Source organism: Salvelinus namaycush, chromosome 36, assembly GCF_016432855.1.
Source record: "Salvelinus namaycush isolate Seneca chromosome 36, SaNama_1.0, whole genome shotgun sequence".
Taxonomy (NCBI): Eukaryota; Metazoa; Chordata; class Actinopteri; order Salmoniformes; family Salmonidae; genus Salvelinus; species Salvelinus namaycush.
In genome coordinates, this window is record NC_052342.1 from 26,878,241 (window position 1) to 26,897,738 (window position 19,498).

The window sequence follows — 19,498 nt, forward strand, 5'->3', positions numbered from 1 at the left end:
CCTTCTACCCCCCCCTTACCCTCTCTCTATACCCCCCACTCTAGCCCCAGAGTCTTATCAAAGTGACCCCTACAACCACTCAAAGTACTTACATCAAGCTCCCTAGTCCTGTCTCACCTCCACACCACATACCAAATCTCGTCTTTCATACTACTCTCGCGTATCTATCGCCCCCCAACAGCCCACTACTCAAACTTAGCCCTTGAATCAGTCGCATGTTCTTTACCTATATCGACCCCAATTCTGCCTCTAAGCAGCCAGAAATTCATTTTCTGTTACGCATAACTCGGTCTCGCACACACGCTACTCTCTACCCCAAACCTCCTCTCTACATCCCCTCCATCTACTCCCTCCTCCCACAACCTGCCCTCTCCCTTAGACCTCTCACACCCCCCCCTCTGCTTACCACCACTGCTTTCTCTCATCTTCCCAGTAGGCATGTTAATCGTGTGTACACGACTTGTTGGCTGTTGTCTGTCTGGTGGTGATTCTCTATATCCTGAGGAAGAAGTCCAGGGTGAGACATCCAGGGCTTTAAAACACTATCCTGTTACTGTATTATATAGTCAAGGAAGAGTTAGGGCTTTAAAACACTATCCTGTTACTGTATTATATAGTCAAGGAAGAGTCAGGGCTTTAAAACACTATCCTGTTACTGTATTATATAGTCAAGGAAGAGTCAGGGCTTTAAAACACTATCCTGTTACTGTATTACATAGTCAAGGAAGAGTTAGGGCTTTAAAACACTATCCTGTTACTGTATTATATAGTCAAGGAAGACTCAGGGCTTTAAAACACTATCCTGTTACTGTATTATATAGTCAAGGAAGACTCAGGGCTTTACAACACTATCCTGTTACTGTATTATAGTCAAGGAAGAGTCAGGGCTTTAAAACACTATCCTGTTACTGTATTATATAGTCAAGGAAGAGTTAGGGCTTTAAAACACTATCCTGTTACTGTATATTATAGTCAAGGAAGACTCAGGGCTTTAAAACACTATCTTGTACTGTATTATATAGTCAAGGAAGACTCAGGGCTTTAAAACACTATCCTGTTACTGTATTATATAGTCAAGGAAGAGTCAGGGCTTTAAAACACTATCCTGTTACTGTATTATATAGTCAAGGAAGACTCAGGGCTTATTAAACACTATCCTGTTACTGTATTATATAGTCAAGGAAGAGTTAGGGCTTTAAAACACTATCCTGTTACTGTATTATATAGTCAAGGAAGACTCAGGGCTTTAAAACACTATCCTGTTACTGTATTATATAGTCAAGGAAGACTCAGGGCTTTAAAACACTATCCTGTTACTGTATTACATAGTCAAGGAAGAGTTAGGGCTTTACTTGGTGTGAAGGATCTGTTTTGTAGTCTGTTCCTCCAGGGCTTTACTTGGTGTGAAGGATCTGTTTTGCAGTCTGTTCCTCCAGGGCTTTACTTGGTGTGAAGGATATGTTTTTATTCTGTTCCTCCAGGGCTTTGGTAAAAGAAAGGGGGGAAAAAACAATATTGTTTACCTGGAAAACGAGAAAATATGAATTGTGAAAGGCTCTAGGTGGGTCACAGTCATAGAGTCACATTCCATACAAGGACCCAGATCTGTCTGATAATGTACAATATGAATGGTGTTTAAGGTCGCTGTTATGACGTTGTTGTTTCTCCTCAGAGGTACTCGTTTGACCTGCAGCATCCAGGATATGACCACGACACCCCTCTCACCTGCATGGAACAATCCGGAACCTTCGAACCCAACAACGGTAACCATGGTGACCTTACTATTTGGTAACCATGGTGGCATTACTATTTGGTAACCATGGTGGCATTACTATTTGGTAACCATGGTGGCATTACTATTTGGTAACCATGGTGGCATTACTATTTGGTAACCATGGTGGCATTACTATTTGGTAACCATGGTGGTATTACTATTTGGTAACCATGGTGGCATTACTATTTGGTAACCATGGTGGTATTACTATTTGGTAACCATGGTGGCATTACTATTTGGTAACCATGGTGGCATTACTATTTGGTAACCATGGTGGTATTACTATTTGGTAACCATGGTGGCATTACTATTTGGTAACCATGGTGGTATTACTATTTGGTAACCATGGTGGCATTACTATTTGGTAACCATGGTGGTATTACTATTTGGTAACCATGGTGGCATTACTATTTGGTAACCATGGTGACATTACTATCTGTCTGTCTGTCTACCCGTCTGTCTACCCGTCTGTCTGTCTGTCTGTCTGTCTGTCTGTCTGTCTGTCTGTCTGTCTGTCTGTCTGTCTGTCTGTCTGTCTGTCTACCCGTCTGTCTACCCGTCTGTCTACCCGTCTGTCTACCCGTCTGTCTGTCTGTCTGTCTGTCTGTCTGTCTGTCTGCCTGTCTGTCTGTCTGTCTGCCTGTCTGTCTGTCTGCCTGTCTGCCTGTCTGTCTGTCTGTCTGTCTGTACATCACCTGGGGAGATGTGGAATATGTTTTGTTTATATATACAGTGCATTTGGAAAGTATTCAGACCCCTTGACTTTTTCCACATTTTGTTATGTTACAGCCTTATTCTAAAATAAACATCTAAATAAATAAACATGTTCCTCATCAATCTACACACAATACCCCATAATGACATCACAATACCCCATAATGACATCACAATACCCCATAATGACATATTTTATATATATCATATATTGTGATGTCATTATGGGGTATTGTGATGTCATTATGGGGTATTGTGATGTCATTATGGGGTATTGTGTGTAGATTGATGAGGGGGAGAAAAAGTCAAGGGGTCTGAATACTTTCTGAATGCTCTGTAATATCCAGGAACCTAGATATATTGTATGTTGTATTTTAGATCAGGAGATCTGGGAGTCTGAGAGAGAGGGTGGTGCTGAGACTCCCCATGCTATGAGCCCTGTAGCTAACGGCTCAGCTATGGGGGCTGGAGAGACTGGGTCTACAGGGGAGAACGGTAAGGAAACTCTTACTAAGTCTGTAGCCCCTTGGTGTCAGGAATACGTGAAAAACATACTGTGAGAAAAACTGATATCTCCATCTTTCTCTCTCTCTCTCTGTGTCTCTCTGTCTCTGTCTCTCTCTCTCTGTATGTCTCTCTGTATGTCTCTCTGTCTCTGTCTCTCTCTGTCTCTGTCTGTCTCTCTCTGTCTCTCTCTGTCTCTCTCTCTGTCTCTCTCTCTGTCTGTCTGTCTCTCTCTGTCTCTCTCTCTCTCTCTCTCTCTCTCTCTCTCTGTCTCTCTGTCTCTCGGTCTCTCTCTCTCTCTCTCTGTGTCTCTGTCTCTCTGTCTCTCTCTCTCTGTCTCTCTCTCTCTGTCTCTCTCTCTGTCTCTCTCTGTCTCTAGCAGAAGGAGAGAAGCAGGCTCATGGTGATAGTGATGGAGACAGCTTCAACAACTTCTGTACCAGTGATGTCACGCTGACTCCGCCCATAAGAAGGGTGGGCTTTAGCCTGGACCTCGACTTGAGTGACAAGGTGTTACTCGGCTCCAGCCCTGACCTTTGACCCTGTATGTTCAGATAGCGTCTTCACTGAGATCAAGACGTAAATAGCACCTTTATTTGATCTATAAAATGTCAGAATGTAAAAAGCTCCAAATAAGTGTTTTACTGTCCTTCTGTAAGTTCTTGATTATCTATTTTTAAAATGTTTAAATTGTAATAGTTTCTTTGTTATTAATTTTAATAATGTTTTGAGCGTGACAACACCAAGAGAGAGATGCCATGTCACGTGGTTTTAGAATAAAAATATACTTCACGGAGGACTTGACGTGGTGTCTTGATGTAATGTGTGTTTGGGTAACGTATGGAACTAAATGACTATCGCCCCGTAGAACTCACTTCCGTCATCGTGAAGTGCTTTGAGAGACTAGTCAAGGATCATATCACCTCCACCTTACCTGACACCCTAGACACACTTCAATTTGCTTACCGCCTCAATAGATCCAGGTAATAAGAAGGTAATGTATGTGTTTGGGTAATGTGTGGAGAGGTATATGTTCAGAAGGGGTTTTACTCAGTTTGGTGGCAATTACTTTAGAGTCCCTTCCTCCCTTGTCAATGTTTGTGGTGAGAGGTTTAGAAAGAGAGAGGGAGGACTGCAAGGAAAGGGTTTAGAAAGAGAGAGGGAGGACTGCAAGGAAAGGGTTTAGAGAGAGGGAGGGAGGACTGCAAGGAAAGGGTTTAGAGAGAGGGAGGACTGCAAGGAAAGGGTTTAGAAAGAGGGAGGGAGGACTGCAAGGAAAGGGTTTAGAGAGAGGGAGGACTGCAAGGAAAGGGTTTAGAAAGAGGGAGGACTGCAAGGAAAGGGTTTAAAAAGAGAGAGGGAGGACTGCAAGGAAAGGGTTTAGAAAGAGAGAGGGAGGACTGCAAGGAAAGGGTTTAGAGAGAGGGAGGACTGCAAGGAAAGGGTTTAGAGAGAGAGAGGGAGGACTGCAAGGAAAGGGTTTAGAAAGAGAGAGGGAGGACTGCAAGGAAAGGGTTTAGAAAGAGGGAGGACTGCAAGGAAAGGGTTTAGAAAGAGAGAGGGAGGACTGCAAGGAAAGGGTTTAGAAAGAGGGAGGACTGCAAGGAAAGGGTTTAGAAAGAGGGAGGACTGCAAGGAAAGGGTTTAGAGAGAGGGAGGACTGCAAGGAAAGGGTTTAGAAAGAGGGAGGACTGCAAGGAAAGGGTTTAGAGAGAGGGAGGACTGCAAGGAAAGGGTTTAGAAAGAGGGAGGACTGCAAGGAAAGGGTTTAGAAAGAGGGAGGACTGCAAGGAAAGGGTTTAGAGAGAGGGAGGACTGCAAGGAAAGGGTTTAGAAAGAGAGAGGGAGGACTGCAAGGAAAGGGTTTAGAAAGAGGGAGGACTGCAAGGAAAGGGTTTAGAAAGAGGGAGGACTGCAAGGAAAAGGTTTAGAGAGAGGGAGGACTGCAAGGAAAGGGTTTAGAAAGAGGGAGGACTGCAAGGAAAGGGTTTAAAAAGAGAGAGGGAGGACTGCAAGGAAAGGGTTTAGAAAGAGAGAGGGAGGACTGCAAGGAAAGGGTTTAGAAAGAGGGAGGACTGCAAGGAAAGGGTTTAGAAAGAGAGAGGGAGGACTGCAAGGAAAGGGTTTAGAGAGAGGGAGGACTGCAAGGAAAGGGTTTAGAAAGAGAGAGGGAGGACTGCAAGGAAAGGGTTTAGAGAGAGAGAGGGAGGACTGCAAGGAAAGGGTTTAGAAAGAGAGAGGGAGGACTGCAAGGAAAGGGTTTAGAAAGAGGGAGGACTGCAAGGAAAGGGTTTAGAAAGAGAGAGGGAGGACTGCAAGGAAAGGGTTTAGAGAGAGGGAGGACTGCAAGGAAAGGGTTTAGAAAGAGAGAGGGAGGACTGCAAGGAAAGGGTTTAGAGAGAGGGAGGACTGCAAGGAAAGGGTTTAAAAAGAGAGAGGGAGGACTGCAAGGAAAGGGTTTAGAGAGAGGGAGGACTGCAAGGAAAGGGTTTAGAGAGAGGGAGGACTGCAAGGAAAGGGTTTAGAGAGAGAGAGGGAGGACTGCAAGGAAAGGGTTTAGAAAGAGAGAGGGGGGACTGCAAGGAAAGGGTTTAGAGAGAGGGAGGACTGCAAGGAAAGGGTTTAAAAAGAGAGAGGGAGGACTGCAAGGAAAGGGTTTAGAAAGAGAGAGGACTGCAAGGAAAGGGTTTAGAAAGAGGGAGGACTGCAAGGAAAGGGTTTAGAGAGAGGGAGGACTGCAAGGAAAGGGTTTAAAAAGAGAGAGGGAGGACTGCAAGGAAAGGGTTTAGAAAGAGGGAGGACTGCAAGGAAAGGGTTTAAAAAGAGAGAGGGAGGACTGCAAGGAAAGGGTTTAGAGAGAGGGAGGACTGCAAGGAAAGGGTTTAGAAAGAGAGAGGGAGGACTGCAAGGAAAGGGTTTAGAAAGAGAGAGGGAGGACTGCAAGGAAAGGGTTTAGAAAGAGAGAGGGAGGACTGCAAGGAAAGGGTTTAGAAAGAGAGAGGGAGGACTGCAAGGAAAGGGTTTAGAAAGAGGGAGGACTGCAAGGAAAGGGTTTAGAGAGAGGGAGGACTGCAAGGAAAGGGTTTAGAAAGAGGGAGGACTGCAAGGAAAGGGTTTAGAAAGAGAGAGGGAGGACTGCAAGGAAAGGGTTTAGAAAGAGAGAGGGAGGACTGCAAGGAAAGGGTTTAAAAAGAGAGAGGGGTGGAAAGGCTGTCTGAAATGAGAATGGAATGTGAGGAGTGTGTTTGGAAAAGAGGAATTGAGAAAGAGAGTGATTCATGGGTATATAAAGATCTCATGCGTACTCTGTATATAGTATATAAAGATCTCATGCGTACTCTGTATATAGTATATAAAGATCTCATGCGTACTCTGTATATAGTATATAAAGATCTCATGCGTACTCTGTATGTATGTATATAAAGATCTCATGCGTACTCTGTATATAGTATATAAAGATCTCATGCGTACTCTGTATATAGTATATAAAGATCTCATGCGTACTCTGTATATAGTATATAAAGATCTCATGCGTACTCTGTATATAGTATATAAAAGTCTCATATGTACTCTGTATATAGTATATAAAGATCTCATGCGTACTCTGTATATAGTATATAAAGATCTCATGCGTACTCTGTATATAGTATATAAAGATCTCATGCGTACTCTGTATATAGTATATAAAAGTCTCATATGTACTCTGTATATAGTATATAAAGATCTCATGCGTACTCTGTATATAGTATATAAAGATCTCATGCGTACTCTGTATATAGTATATAAAAGTCTCATATGTACTCTGTATGTATGCATATACAGTACCAGTCAAACGTTTGGACACACCTACTCATTCAAGGCTTTTTCTTAATTTTTACTATTTTCTATGTTGTAGATTAATAGTGAACACATTAAAACTATGAAATAACACATATGGAAACATTTAGTACAAGAAACGTGTTAAACAAATCAAAATATATTTTATATTTGAGATTATTTAAAGTAGCCACCCTTTGCCTTGATGACAGCTCTGCACACTCTTGACATTCTCTCAACCAGCTTCACCTGGAATGCTTTTCCAACAGTCTTGAAAGAGTTCCCACATATGCTGAGCACTTGTTGGCTGCTTTTCCTTCACTCTGTGGTCCAACTCATCCCAAACCATCTCAAATGGGTTGAGGTCGGGTGATTGTGGAGGCCAGGTCATCTGATGCAGCACTCCATCACTCTACTTCTTGATCAAATATCCCTTACACAGCCTGGAGATGTGTTGGGTCATTGTCCTGCTGAAAAACAAATTATAGTTCCACTAAGCGCAAACCAGATTGAATGGCGTATCGCTGCAGAATGCTTAAGTGTGCCTTAAATTCTAAATAAATCACTGACAGTGTCACCAGCAAAGCACCATCACACCTCCTCCTCCATCCATCCGGTGGGAACCACACATGCGAAGATCATCCGTTCACCTATTCTGCATCTCACAAAGACACGGTGGTTGGAACCAAAAATCTCAAATTGGACTCATCAGACCAAAGGACAGATTTCCACCGGTCTAATGTCCATTGCTCGTGTTTCTTGGCCCAATCAAGTCTCTTCTTCTTATTGGTGTCCTTTAGTAGTGGTTTCTTTACAGCAAGATCTTGAAATTTTCCAGATTGACTGACCTTCATGTCTTAAAGTAACAATGGACTGTCATTTCTCTTTGCTTATTTGAGCTGTTCTTGCCATAATATGGACTTGGTCTTTTACCAAATAAGGCTATCTTCTGTATACCACCCGTACCTTGTCACAACACAACTGATTGGCTCAAACGCATTAAGCAGGAAAGCAATTCCACAAATTCACTTTTAACAAGGCACACCTGTTAATTGAAATGCATTCCAGGTGACTACCTCATGAAGCTGGTTGAGAGAATGCCAAGAGTGTGCAAAGCTGTCATCAAGGCTACTTTGAAGAATCTCAAATATAAAATATATTTTGATTTGTTTAACACTTTTTTGGGTTACTACAGGATGTGTTATTTCATAGTTTTGATGTCTTCACTATTATTCTACAATGTAGAAAATAGTAAAAAATAAAGAAAAACCCTTGAATGAGTAGGTGTGTCCAAACTTTTGACTGGTACTGTATATAACCTGAACAGCACCGGACCCAAAATTGAACCTTGTGGAACACCACATGTGATTTCTGTCACCAGAGGATTTTAGCGCCACTGAAAACTTTTCAGACTGTATTAGTGATTTAAATACTTGAATGGCTCACAACTTCCTCCAGCTAAATCAAAACGAGACCGAGGGGGAGGAGACAGGTTAATAAGGATCGGACCCTTTTTTTTCAATTTCAGCCTAAAATGACATACCCAAATATAACTGCCTGTAGCTCAGGACCTGAAGCAAGGATATGCATATTCTTGGTACCATTTGAAAGGAAACACTTTGAAGTTTGTGGAAATGGGAAATTAATGTAGGAGAATATAACACATTAGATTTGGTAAAAGATAATACAAACAAAAAAAACATGCGTTTTCAATTATTTATTTTTTGGCGTCGTCTTTGAAATGCAAGAGAAAGACCAGACAGTGATGTAGGATTCTAGGTGTAATTTAGACGTTGTCCACAAGATGGCAGCAGTGTGTGTGTGCACGGCTTCAGACTGATCCAGTGAAGAATTACATCACTACACAATTTTGTATCAAGTTTGCCAGGAATTTTCCCAAATGTGCCGAATTGGTCAATTTATACATTTTCAAGTACATAACTATAGAGAACATACAAAAATGACATGGTAATAAAAAATGTAAGTTTACACACTCCCAGGAATGTCATACATGATGGATCATTAGCTTCCCTACAGAAATACATTAATAACCTCTATAGGATCGGTGTCCCTAAACCGGGACAGTTGTTGCTCAATATGCGACAATGTGACTAGAATGACGTTGTAAACAACCACCAACTTTCCGGGACATAGACATGTATCATAAGGGCAGAAAGATTAAATTATCGGTAATCTAACTGCAGTGTCCAATTTACCGTAGCTATCACAGTGAAACAATACCATGCTATTGTTTGAGGATAGTGCACAACACAGTAAAATGATGTTTACCATGGCAACTGGTTTGATACATTCACCTCTGAAGGTAAATAATGTACCTTTACATTCAGTAATCTGGCTCTGATTTGTCATCCTGAGGGTCCCAGAGATAAAATGTAGTGTAGTTCTGTTTGGAAAATTACATTTTTATATTCAGATGTAGGGAACTGGGTTCTACAGTTTGACCCCACTGCTGTCTCTGGTTCCACACCCACCATGCCCGGTCACATAGTTGCGTACAAGTTAATGTTTTATACACTCAGTGCAGTAATCTGCTAATATCCTTCTTGGCCATTAAACAGAGAGACACCAGATGAACAATACAAATCTTTTTTTAATTCATTGACAACTTTGGTTTCCTACATGTAACATCACATCATGTATGTAACTGTAGCAGTATGTAACATCACATCCTGTATGTAACTGTAGCAGTATGTAACATCACATCATGTATGTAACTGTAGTAGTATGTAACATCACAACATGTATGTAACTGTAGTAGTATGTAACATCACATCATGTATGTAACTGTAGCAGTATGTAACATCACATCCTGTATGTAACTGTAGTAGTATGTAACATCACATCCTGTATGTAACTGTAGTAGTATGTAACATGTATGTAACTGTAGCAGTATGTAACATCATGTATGTAACTGTAGTAGTATGTAACATGTATGTAACTGTAGTAGTATGTAACATCACATCCTGTATGTAACTGTAGTAGTATGTAACATGTATGTAACTGTAGTGGTATGTAACATCACATCCTGTATGTAACTGTAGTAGTATGTAACATCACATCCTGTATGTAACTGTAGTAGTATGTAACATCACATCCTGTATGTAACTGTAGTAGTATGTAACATCACATCCTGTATGTAACTGTAGTAGTATGTAACATGTATGTAACTGTAGTAGTATGTAACATGTATGTAACTGTAGCAGTATGTAACATCACATCCTGTATGTAACTGTAGTAGTATGTAACATGTATGTAACTGTAGCAGTATGTAACATCATGTATGTAACTGTAGTAGTATGTAACATCACATCCTGTATGTAACTGTAGTAGTATGTAACATCACATCCTGTATGTAACTGTAGTAGTATGTAACATGTATGTAACTGTAGCAGTATGTAACATCATGTATGTAACTGTAGTAGTATGTAACATGTATGTAACTGTAGTAGTATGTAACATCACATCCTGTATGTAACTGTAGTAGTATGTAACATGTATGTAACTGTAGTGGTATGTAACATCACATCCTGTATGTAACTGTAGTAGTATGTAACATCACATCCTGTATGTAACTGTAGTAGTATGTAACATCACATCCTGTATGTAACTGTAGTAGTATGTAACATCACATCCTGTATGTAACTGTAGTAGTATGTAACATGTATGTAACTGTAGTAGTATGTAACATGTATGTAACTGTAGCAGTATGTAACATCACATCCTGTATGTAACTGTAGTAGTATGTAACATGTATGTAACTGTAGTGGTATGTAACATCACATCCTGTATGTAACTGTAGTAGTATGTAACATGTATGTAACTGTAGTGGTATGTAACATCACATCCTGTATGTAACTGTAGTAGTATGTAACATCACATCCTGTATGTAACTGTAGTAGTATGTAACATGTATGTAACTGTAGCAGTATGTAACATCACATCCTGTATGTAACTGTAGCAGTATGTAACATCACAACATGTATGTAACTGTAGTAGTATGTAACATCACATCATGTATGTAACTGTAGCAGTATGTAACATGTATGTAACTGTAGTAGTATGTAACATGTATGTAACTGTAGTGGTATGTAACATCACATCATGTATGTAACTGTAGTAGTATGTAACATGTATGTAACTGTAGCAGTATGTAACATGTATGTAACTGTAGTGGTATGTAACATCACATCATGTATGTAACTGTAGCAGTATGTAACATCACATCATGTATGTAACTGTAGTAGCATGTAACATCACATCCTGTATGTAACTGTAGTAGTATGTAACATCGCATCCTGTATGTAACTGTAGCAGTATGTAACATCACACCCTGTATGTAACTGTAGCAGTATGTAACATGTATGTAACTGTAGCAGTATGTAACATCACATCCTGTATGTAACTGTAGCAGTATGTAACATCACATCATGTATGTAACTGTAGTAGTATGTAACATCACATCATGTATGTAACTGTAGTAGTATGTAACATCACACCCTGTATGTAACTGTAGCAGTATGTAACATGTATGTAACTGTAGCAGTATGTAACATCACATCCTGTATGTAACTGTAGCAGTATGTAACATCACACCCTGTATGTAACTGTAGCAGTATGTAACATGTATGTAACTGTAGCAGTATGTAACATCACATCCTGTATGTAACTGTAGCAGTATGTAACATCACATCATGTATGTAACTGTAGCAGTATGTAACATCACATCATGTATGTAACTGTAGCAGTATGTAACATCACATCATGTATGTAACTGTAGCAGTATGTAACATCACATCATGTATGTAACTGTAGTAGTATGTAACATCACATCATGTATGTAAACGTAGTGGTATGTAACATCTATGTAACTGTAGTAGTATGTAACATCATGTATGTAACTGTAGTAGTATGTAACATCCTGTATGTAAACGTAGTGGTATGTAACATCACATCATGTATGTAACTGTAGTAGTATGTAACATCCTGTGTGTAACATCTATGTAACTGTAGTGGTATGTAACATCTATGTAACTGTAGCAGTATGTAACATCACATCATGTATGTAACTGTAGTAGTATGTAACATCACATCATGTATGTAAACGTAGTGGTATGTAACATCTATGTAACTGTAGTGGTATGTAACATGTATGTAACTGTAGTAGTATGTAACATCACATCATCTATGTAACTGTAGTAGTATGTAACATGTATGTAACTGTAGTAGTATGTAACATCATGTATGTAACTGTAGTAGTATGTAACATCCTGTATGTAAACGTAGTAGTATGTAACATCACATCATGTATGTAACTGTAGTAGTATGTAACATCTATGTAACTGTAGTAGTATGTAACATCACATCATCTATGTAACTGTAGTGGTATGTAACATGTATGTAACGGTAGTAGTATGTAACATCCTGTATGTAAACGTAGTAGTATGTAACATCACATCATGTATGTAACTGTAGTGGTATGTAACATATATGTAACTGTAGTGGTATGTAACATCATGTATGTAACATCTATGTAACTGTAGTGGTATGTAACATCTATGTAACTGTAGTGGTATGTAACATCTATGTAACTGTAGTGGTATGTAACATCTATGTAAATGTAGTGGTATGTAACATCATGTATGTAACTGTAGTAGTATGTAACATCCTGTATGTAAACGTAGTGGTATGTAACATCACATCATGTATGTAACTGTAGTAGTATGTAACATCCTGTGTGTAACATCTATGTAACTGTAGTGGTATGTAACATCTATGTAACTGTAGTGGTATGTAACATCTATGTAACTGTAGTGGTATGTAACATCATGTATGTAACTGTAGTAGTATGTAACATCTATGTAACTGTAGTAGTATGTAACATGTATGTAACTGTAGTAGTATGTAACATCCTGTATGTAAACGTAGTGGTATGTAACATCACATCATGTATGTAACTGTAGTAGTATGTAACATCCTGTGTGTAACATCTATGTAACTGTAGTGGTATGTAACATCTATGTAACTGTAGTGGTATGTAACATCTATGTAACTGTAGTGGTATGTAACATCTATGTAACTGTAGTGGTATGTAACATCTATGTAACTGTAGTAGTATGTAACATCACATCATCTATGTAACTGTAGTGGTATGTAACATGTATGTAACGGTAGTAGTATGTAACATCCTGTATGTAAACGTAGTAGTATGTAACATCACATCATGTATGTAACTGTAGTGGTATGTAACATATATGTAACTGTAGTGGTATGTAACATCATGTATGTAACATCTATGTAACTGTAGTGGTATGTAACATCTATGTAACTGTAGTGGTATGTAACATCTATGTAACTGTAGTGGTATGTAACATCTATGTAACTGTAGTGGTATGTAACATCTATGTAAATGTAGTGGTATGTAACATCACATCATGTATGTAACTGTAGTAGTATGTAACATCCTGTGTGTAACATCTATGTAACTGTAGTGGTATGTAACATCTATGTAACTGTAGTAGTATGTAACATGTATGTAACTGTAGTGGTATGTAACATCATGTATGTAACATCTATGTAACTGTAGTGGTATGTAACATCTATGTAACTGTAGTGGTATGTAACATCTATGTAACTGTAGTGGTATGTAACATCTATGTAACTGTAGTGGTATGTAACATCTATGTAACTGTAGTGGTATGTAACATCATGTATGTAACTGTAGTAGTATGTAACATCTATGTAACTGTAGTAGTATGTAACATCACATCATCTATGTAACTGTAGTGGTATGTAACATGTATGTAACGGTAGTAGTATGTAACATCCTGTATGTAAACGTAGTAGTATGTAACATCACATCATGTATGTAACTGTAGTAGTATGTAACATGTATGTAACTGTAGTAGTATGTAACATCCTGTATGTAAACGTAGTAGTATGTAACATCACATCATGTATGTAACTGTAGTAGTATGTAACATCTATGTAACTGTAGTAGTATGTAACATCACATCATCTATGTAACTGTAGTAGTATGTAACATGTATGTAACTGTAGTAGTATGTAACATCCTGTATGTAAACGTAGTAGTATGTAACATCACATCATGTATGTAACTGTAGTGGTATGTAACATATATGTAACTGTAGTGGTATGTAACATCATGTATGTAACATCTATGTAACTGTAGTGGTATGTAACATCTATGTAACTGTAGTGGTATGTAACATCTATGTAACTGTAGTGGTATGTAACATCTATGTAAATGTAGTGGTATGTAACATGCATGTAACTGTAGTAGTATGTAACATGTATGTAACTGTAGTAGTATGTAACATCACATCTATGTAACTGTAGTAGTATGTAACATGTATGTAACTGTAGTAGTATGTAACATCCTGTATGTAACTGTAGTAGTATGTAACATGCATGTAACTGTAGTAGTATGTAACATGTATGTAACTGTAGTAGTATGTAACATCCTGTATGTAACTGTAGTATTATGTAACATGTATGTAACTGTAGTAGTATGTAACATCTATGTAACTGTAGTGGTATGTAACATCATGTATGTAACTGTAGTAGTATGTAACATGTATGTAACTGTAGTAGTATGTAACATCACATCATCTATGTAACTGTAGTAGTATGTAACATGTATGTAACTGTAGTAGTATGTAACATCCTGTATGTAACTGTAGTAGTATGTAACATGTATGTAACTGTAGTAGTATGTAACATCATGTATGTAACTGTAGTAGTATGTAACATGTATGTAACTGTAGTAGTATGTAACATCACATCATGTATGTAACTGTAGTAGTATGTAACATCCTGTATGTAACTGTAGTAGTATGTAACATGTATGTAACTGTAGTAGTATGTAACACCACATCATGTTTGTAACCGTAGTAGTAACATTGGATTTTCCCTGTATGTAACATCCTGTATGTAACATCCTGTATGTAGTAGCTATACCCACGAAGGATCATTTGGGTTGGAATTATATTGAATTCTGCTTATATCACGCTAAACCACAATAAATATAAAAGTTGAAATGCTTGAAGTGACAGTTTGGCTCGAAATCTCCGCTGCGCTCTGTCATCACCATAAACATACACACTAAAGCCATTGAAAACATAGGCTGGCTAAGGAAGTCATTTTGTCATTCCATATCCTAGGTTTGTCACGTCTGCTCCCGCTCCCCCCCCCCCCCCCCCCCCCCCGGCGCTCGAGGGCGCCAGGCTGCCTTGCGTCACGCACTCCTATCATCCATTAAGCACACCTGCTTTCCCTCGTCAGGCGCATCAACGATATTGGACTCACCTGGACTCACTCATCACCTGTTTGTTTCCTCCCCTGCTGCTGCATTGATTGTTTTTGTTAATCGTTTGCCGACGCTGTTCCTGCCTCGTTCCATGTCCGTTCTATATTAAATGTTTGACTCCCCGTACCTGCTTCGTCTCTCCAGCGTCATCCCATGTGACAAGGTTTTTGCTGTAATGGCGCCACTGGTTTTAAACCACCAAGATTTTGATAAAAAACAAACCAGCTACATTTTTTAGAAGAGTTGCAGCTTCCTTGATGCTCTGTGGAACTTCCTGAGTAAATCGATCATTTCATTCTCCACCAGAAATATTCTTGTAAGATCCCCCTCAAAATGCCAGTTGGATTAGTTGACCTTCCCTCGGGTCCAGCTTCTTCTTCTGTGCTGACTGAACACATTTGTCAAAGTGGAAAATTAGTTTTGTATGTATATATATAAATATGGACACCTCAAAAGCATCCGCATTGGCCCGATTTCAGTCTGCAAAAAAAAACTGTAGAGGAAAACACTGAACTCAGCTTCCACTAAATCTGTATTTGCTTGCATCCAGCAGTGGTTTCACCTTTTTTCTCACGTCTAGAAAGTCATGGCTCTCTGGGTCAAGGACACACTGTTGCGTTCGCTGAATCGTTCTGACATTTCAACAATAACAGCATTCAACGTGCTGAAGAACAGTCTGTTTTTACACTCAATCTCTTCTTCTCTGTCCTGCTCAGTCTTTTTTTACACTCAATCTCTTCTTCTCTGTCCTGCTCAGTCTTTTTTTACACTCAATCTCTTCTTCTCTGTCCTGCTCAGTCTGTTTTTACACTCAATCTCTTCTTCTCTGTCCTGCTCAGTCTTTTTTTACACTCAATCTCTTCTTCTCTGTCCTGCTCAGTCTTTTTTTACACTCAATCTCTTCTTCTCTGTCCTGCTCAGTCTTTTTTTACACTCAATCTCTTCTTCTCTGTCCTGCTCAGTCTTTTTTTACACTCAATCTCTTCTTCTCTGTCCTGCTCAGTCTTTTTTTACACTCAATCTCTTCTTCTCTGTCCTGCTCAGTCTTTTTTTTACACTCAATCTCTTCTTCTCTGTCCTGCTCAGTCTTTTTTTACACTCAATCTCTTCTTCTCTGTCCTGCTCAATCTTTTTTTACACTCAATCTCTTCTCTGTCCTGCTCAGTCTTTTTTTACACTCAATCTCTTCTTCTCTGTCCTGCTCAGTCTTTTTTTTACACTCAATCTCTTCTTCTCTGTCCTGCTCAGTCTTTTTTTTACACTCAATCTCTTCTTCTCTGTCCTGCTCAGTCTTTTTTTACACTCAATCTCTTCTTCTCTGTCCTGCTCAGTCTTTTTTTACACTCAATCTCTTCTTCTCTGTCCTGCTCAGTCTTTTTTTACACTCAATCTCTTCTTCTCTGTCCTGCTCAGTCTTTGTTTACACTCAATCTCTTCTTCTCTGTCCTGCTCAGTCTTTTTTTACACTCAATCTCTTCTTCTCTGTCCTGCTCAGTCTTTTTTTTACACTCAATCTCTTCTTCTCTGTCCTGCTCAATCTTTTTTTACACTCAATCTCTTCTCTGTCCTGCTCAGTCTTTTTTTACACTCAATCTCTTCTTCTCTGTCCTGCTCAGTCTTTTTTTACACTCAATCTCTTCTTCTCTGTCCTGCTCAGTCTTTTTTTACACTCAATCTCTTCTTCTCTGTCCTGCTCAGTCTTTTTTTTACACTCAATCTCTTCTTCTCTGTCCTGCTCAGTCTTTTTTTACACTCAATCTCTTCTTCTCTGTCCTGCTCAGTCTTTTTTTACACTCAATCTCTTCTTCTCTGTCCTGCTCAGTCTTTTTTTACACTCAATCTCTTCTTCTCTGTCCTGCTCAGTCTTTGTTTACACTCAATCTCTTCTTCTCTGTCCTGCTGGTCTACTGTATTGTCCACCACGTATTGCTGGAGATTTGTACTTACATAATGTTCTTGTTCGCTGGGAACTGGTGGTGCGGCACTTGCCAAATGGCTTCGGACTTGCTGTCACACCTCAGCTTCTCGACGCACTCCAACACAATGAGGACCACCACACTCCAACACACTGAGGACCACCACACTCCAACACATTGAGGACCACCACACTCCAACTCACTGAGGACCACCACTCAAACACATTGAGGACCACCACACTCCAACTCATTGAGGACCACCACACTCCAACACATTGAGGACCACCACACTCCAACACATTGAGGACCACCACACTCCAACACATTGAGGACCACCACACTCCAACACATTGAGGACCACCACACTCCAACACATTGAGGACCACCACACTCCAACTCATTGAGGACCACCACACTCCAACTCACTGAGGACCACCACACTCCAACTCACTGAGGACCACCACACTCCAACACATTGAGGACCACCACACTCCAACACATTGAGGACCACCACACTCCAACATATTGAGGACCACCACACTCCAACACACTGAGGACCACCACACTCCAACTCACTGAGGACCACCACACTCCAACACATTGAGGACCACCACACTCCAACACATTGAGGACCACCACACTCCAACTCACTGAGGACCACCACACTCCAACTCACTGAGGACCACCACACTCCAACACATTGAGGACCACCACACTCCAACTCACTGAGGACCACCACACTCTAACACATTGAGGACCACTGACTCCAGTGTAAAGATCTGTTGCTTTTGCCTGGAGTCATTTGTTTGGAGGATGGAGAAGACGGAGGATTCTGCGCACCATAAAGTTAAAAAGCCAGGGGTCTATCACCTCCTTCAGCAGCCCTGTAGCCTCGAGTCTTACTGCCATGTTGTAGGAACGCGTACATTCGATGTCGGAAGGGGAACTTCCGGTACTCTATTCAAGGTTTTTGTTGGTTTCTTTAAGAACTTGTAGAGTGAGTCCCAGAGGAGGACTGTATGGACATTATATCTGAATGACAGACTGAAGCAGATTACAGATTACAGATGACAGATTACAGATTACAGATTTTGTGCCAACCTGTCACTCAATCATTTGAACTTTCGGACTATTTTTATATAAAGGACATGAAACTAACACTGAGGGGTCTGAGTCCCCTTTTACCCCCTCATGGAGCCGGGTCCGCTTGGAGAGGTGTGTGTGTGTGTGTGTGTGTGTGTGTGTTCAGTGTGTGTGTGTGTGTGTGTGTGTGTTCAGTGTGTGTGTGTGTGTGTGTGTGTGTCTGTTCAGTGTGTGTGTGTGTGTGTGTGTGTCTGTTCAGTTGGTGTGTGTCTGTTCAGTTGGTGTGTGTCCAGTGTGTGTCTGTTCAGTGTGTGTGTGTATCTGTTCAGTGTGTGTGTGTGTGTGTCTGTTCAGTGTGTGTGTCTGTTCAGTTGGTGTGTGTCCAGTGTGTCTGTTCAGTGTGTGTGTCCAGTGTGTCTGTTCAGTGTGTGTGTGTGTGTGTATCTGTTCAGTGTGTGTGTGTGTGTCTGTTCAGTGTGTGTATCTGTTCAGTGTGTGTGCGTGTGTTATTTGTCCTTCTCAGTAGACTGTCTCCCGTCGTGCCACGCCTCCCTGGTACTTTTCAGAGCTCTGGTTCTCTCAGGATCAACGACCACATAGTCCACACGCTCACGTGCACGCTCACCTTCACGCTCACGTGCACGCTCACCTTCGCTCGAACCCATCGAGCCACCCAACACACTCTTTTTCTGAAAACAAAAAGACAGGATGGACCTTTATTCTAAAACAGAGACTTTTAGTTTGAAACACAAAAGTGGGACTTTTATTCTGAAACAAGTTTTTTTTTTTTGTATTCTTATTTTCAAACAGATATACAGAGCTTTATCATGGAAATGTCAGAACCATATTCCTAATGAACTAACCTGGTAAATGAACTAACCTGGTAAATTAACTAACCTGGTAAATGAACTAACCTGGTAAATGAACTAACCTGGTAAATGAACTAACCTGGTAAATGAACTAACCTGGTAAATAAACTAACCTGGTAAATGAACGAACCTGGTAAATGAACTAACCTGGTAAATTAATTAACCTGGTAAATAAACTAACCTGGTAAATGAACGAACCTGGTAACTGAACTAACCTGGTAAATAAACTAACCTGGTAAATAAACTAACCTGGTAAATGAACTAACCTGGTAAATAAACTAACCTGGTAAATGAACTAACCTGGTAAATGAACGAACCTGCCCCACCCACCACCCGCCAACCCCTCTTTTACGCTACTGCTACTCTCTGTTCATTATATATGCACAGTCACTTTAACCATATCTACATGTACATACTACCTCAATCAGCCTGACTAACCGGTGTCGGTATGTAGCCTCGCTACTTTTATAGCCTC

At 40.0% G+C, this 19,498-nt stretch overlaps 2 protein-coding genes across 2 annotated transcripts in view; one reads left to right on the plus strand and one right to left on the minus strand.

Annotated features, from left to right (window-relative positions):
* Positions 1 to 466: 466 nt before the first annotated feature.
* LOC120030715 lies at positions 467 to 3,764 on the plus strand. The gene is made up of 4 exons (XM_038976165.1): positions 467 to 517; positions 1,673 to 1,763; positions 2,867 to 2,983; positions 3,372 to 3,764. Exons 2-4 carry the CDS (start codon positions 1,730 to 1,732, stop codon positions 3,530 to 3,532), a joined length of 312 nt encoding a protein of 103 aa, XP_038832093.1. The 5' UTR covers positions 467 to 517; positions 1,673 to 1,729; the 3' UTR covers positions 3,533 to 3,764.
* Positions 3,765 to 18,605: 14,841 nt separating this feature from the next.
* LOC120030533 (GRB2-associated-binding protein 1-like) overlaps positions 18,606 to 19,498 on the minus strand; it is a 63,193-nt gene continuing 62,300 nt past the window's right edge. Inside the window, exon 13 of the mRNA XM_038975940.1 lies at positions 18,606 to 18,843. Within this exon, the coding sequence (XP_038831868.1) occupies positions 18,661 to 18,843 (183 nt within the window). The 3' untranslated portion in view covers positions 18,606 to 18,660. The remainder of the gene's footprint in view (positions 18,844 to 19,498) is intronic.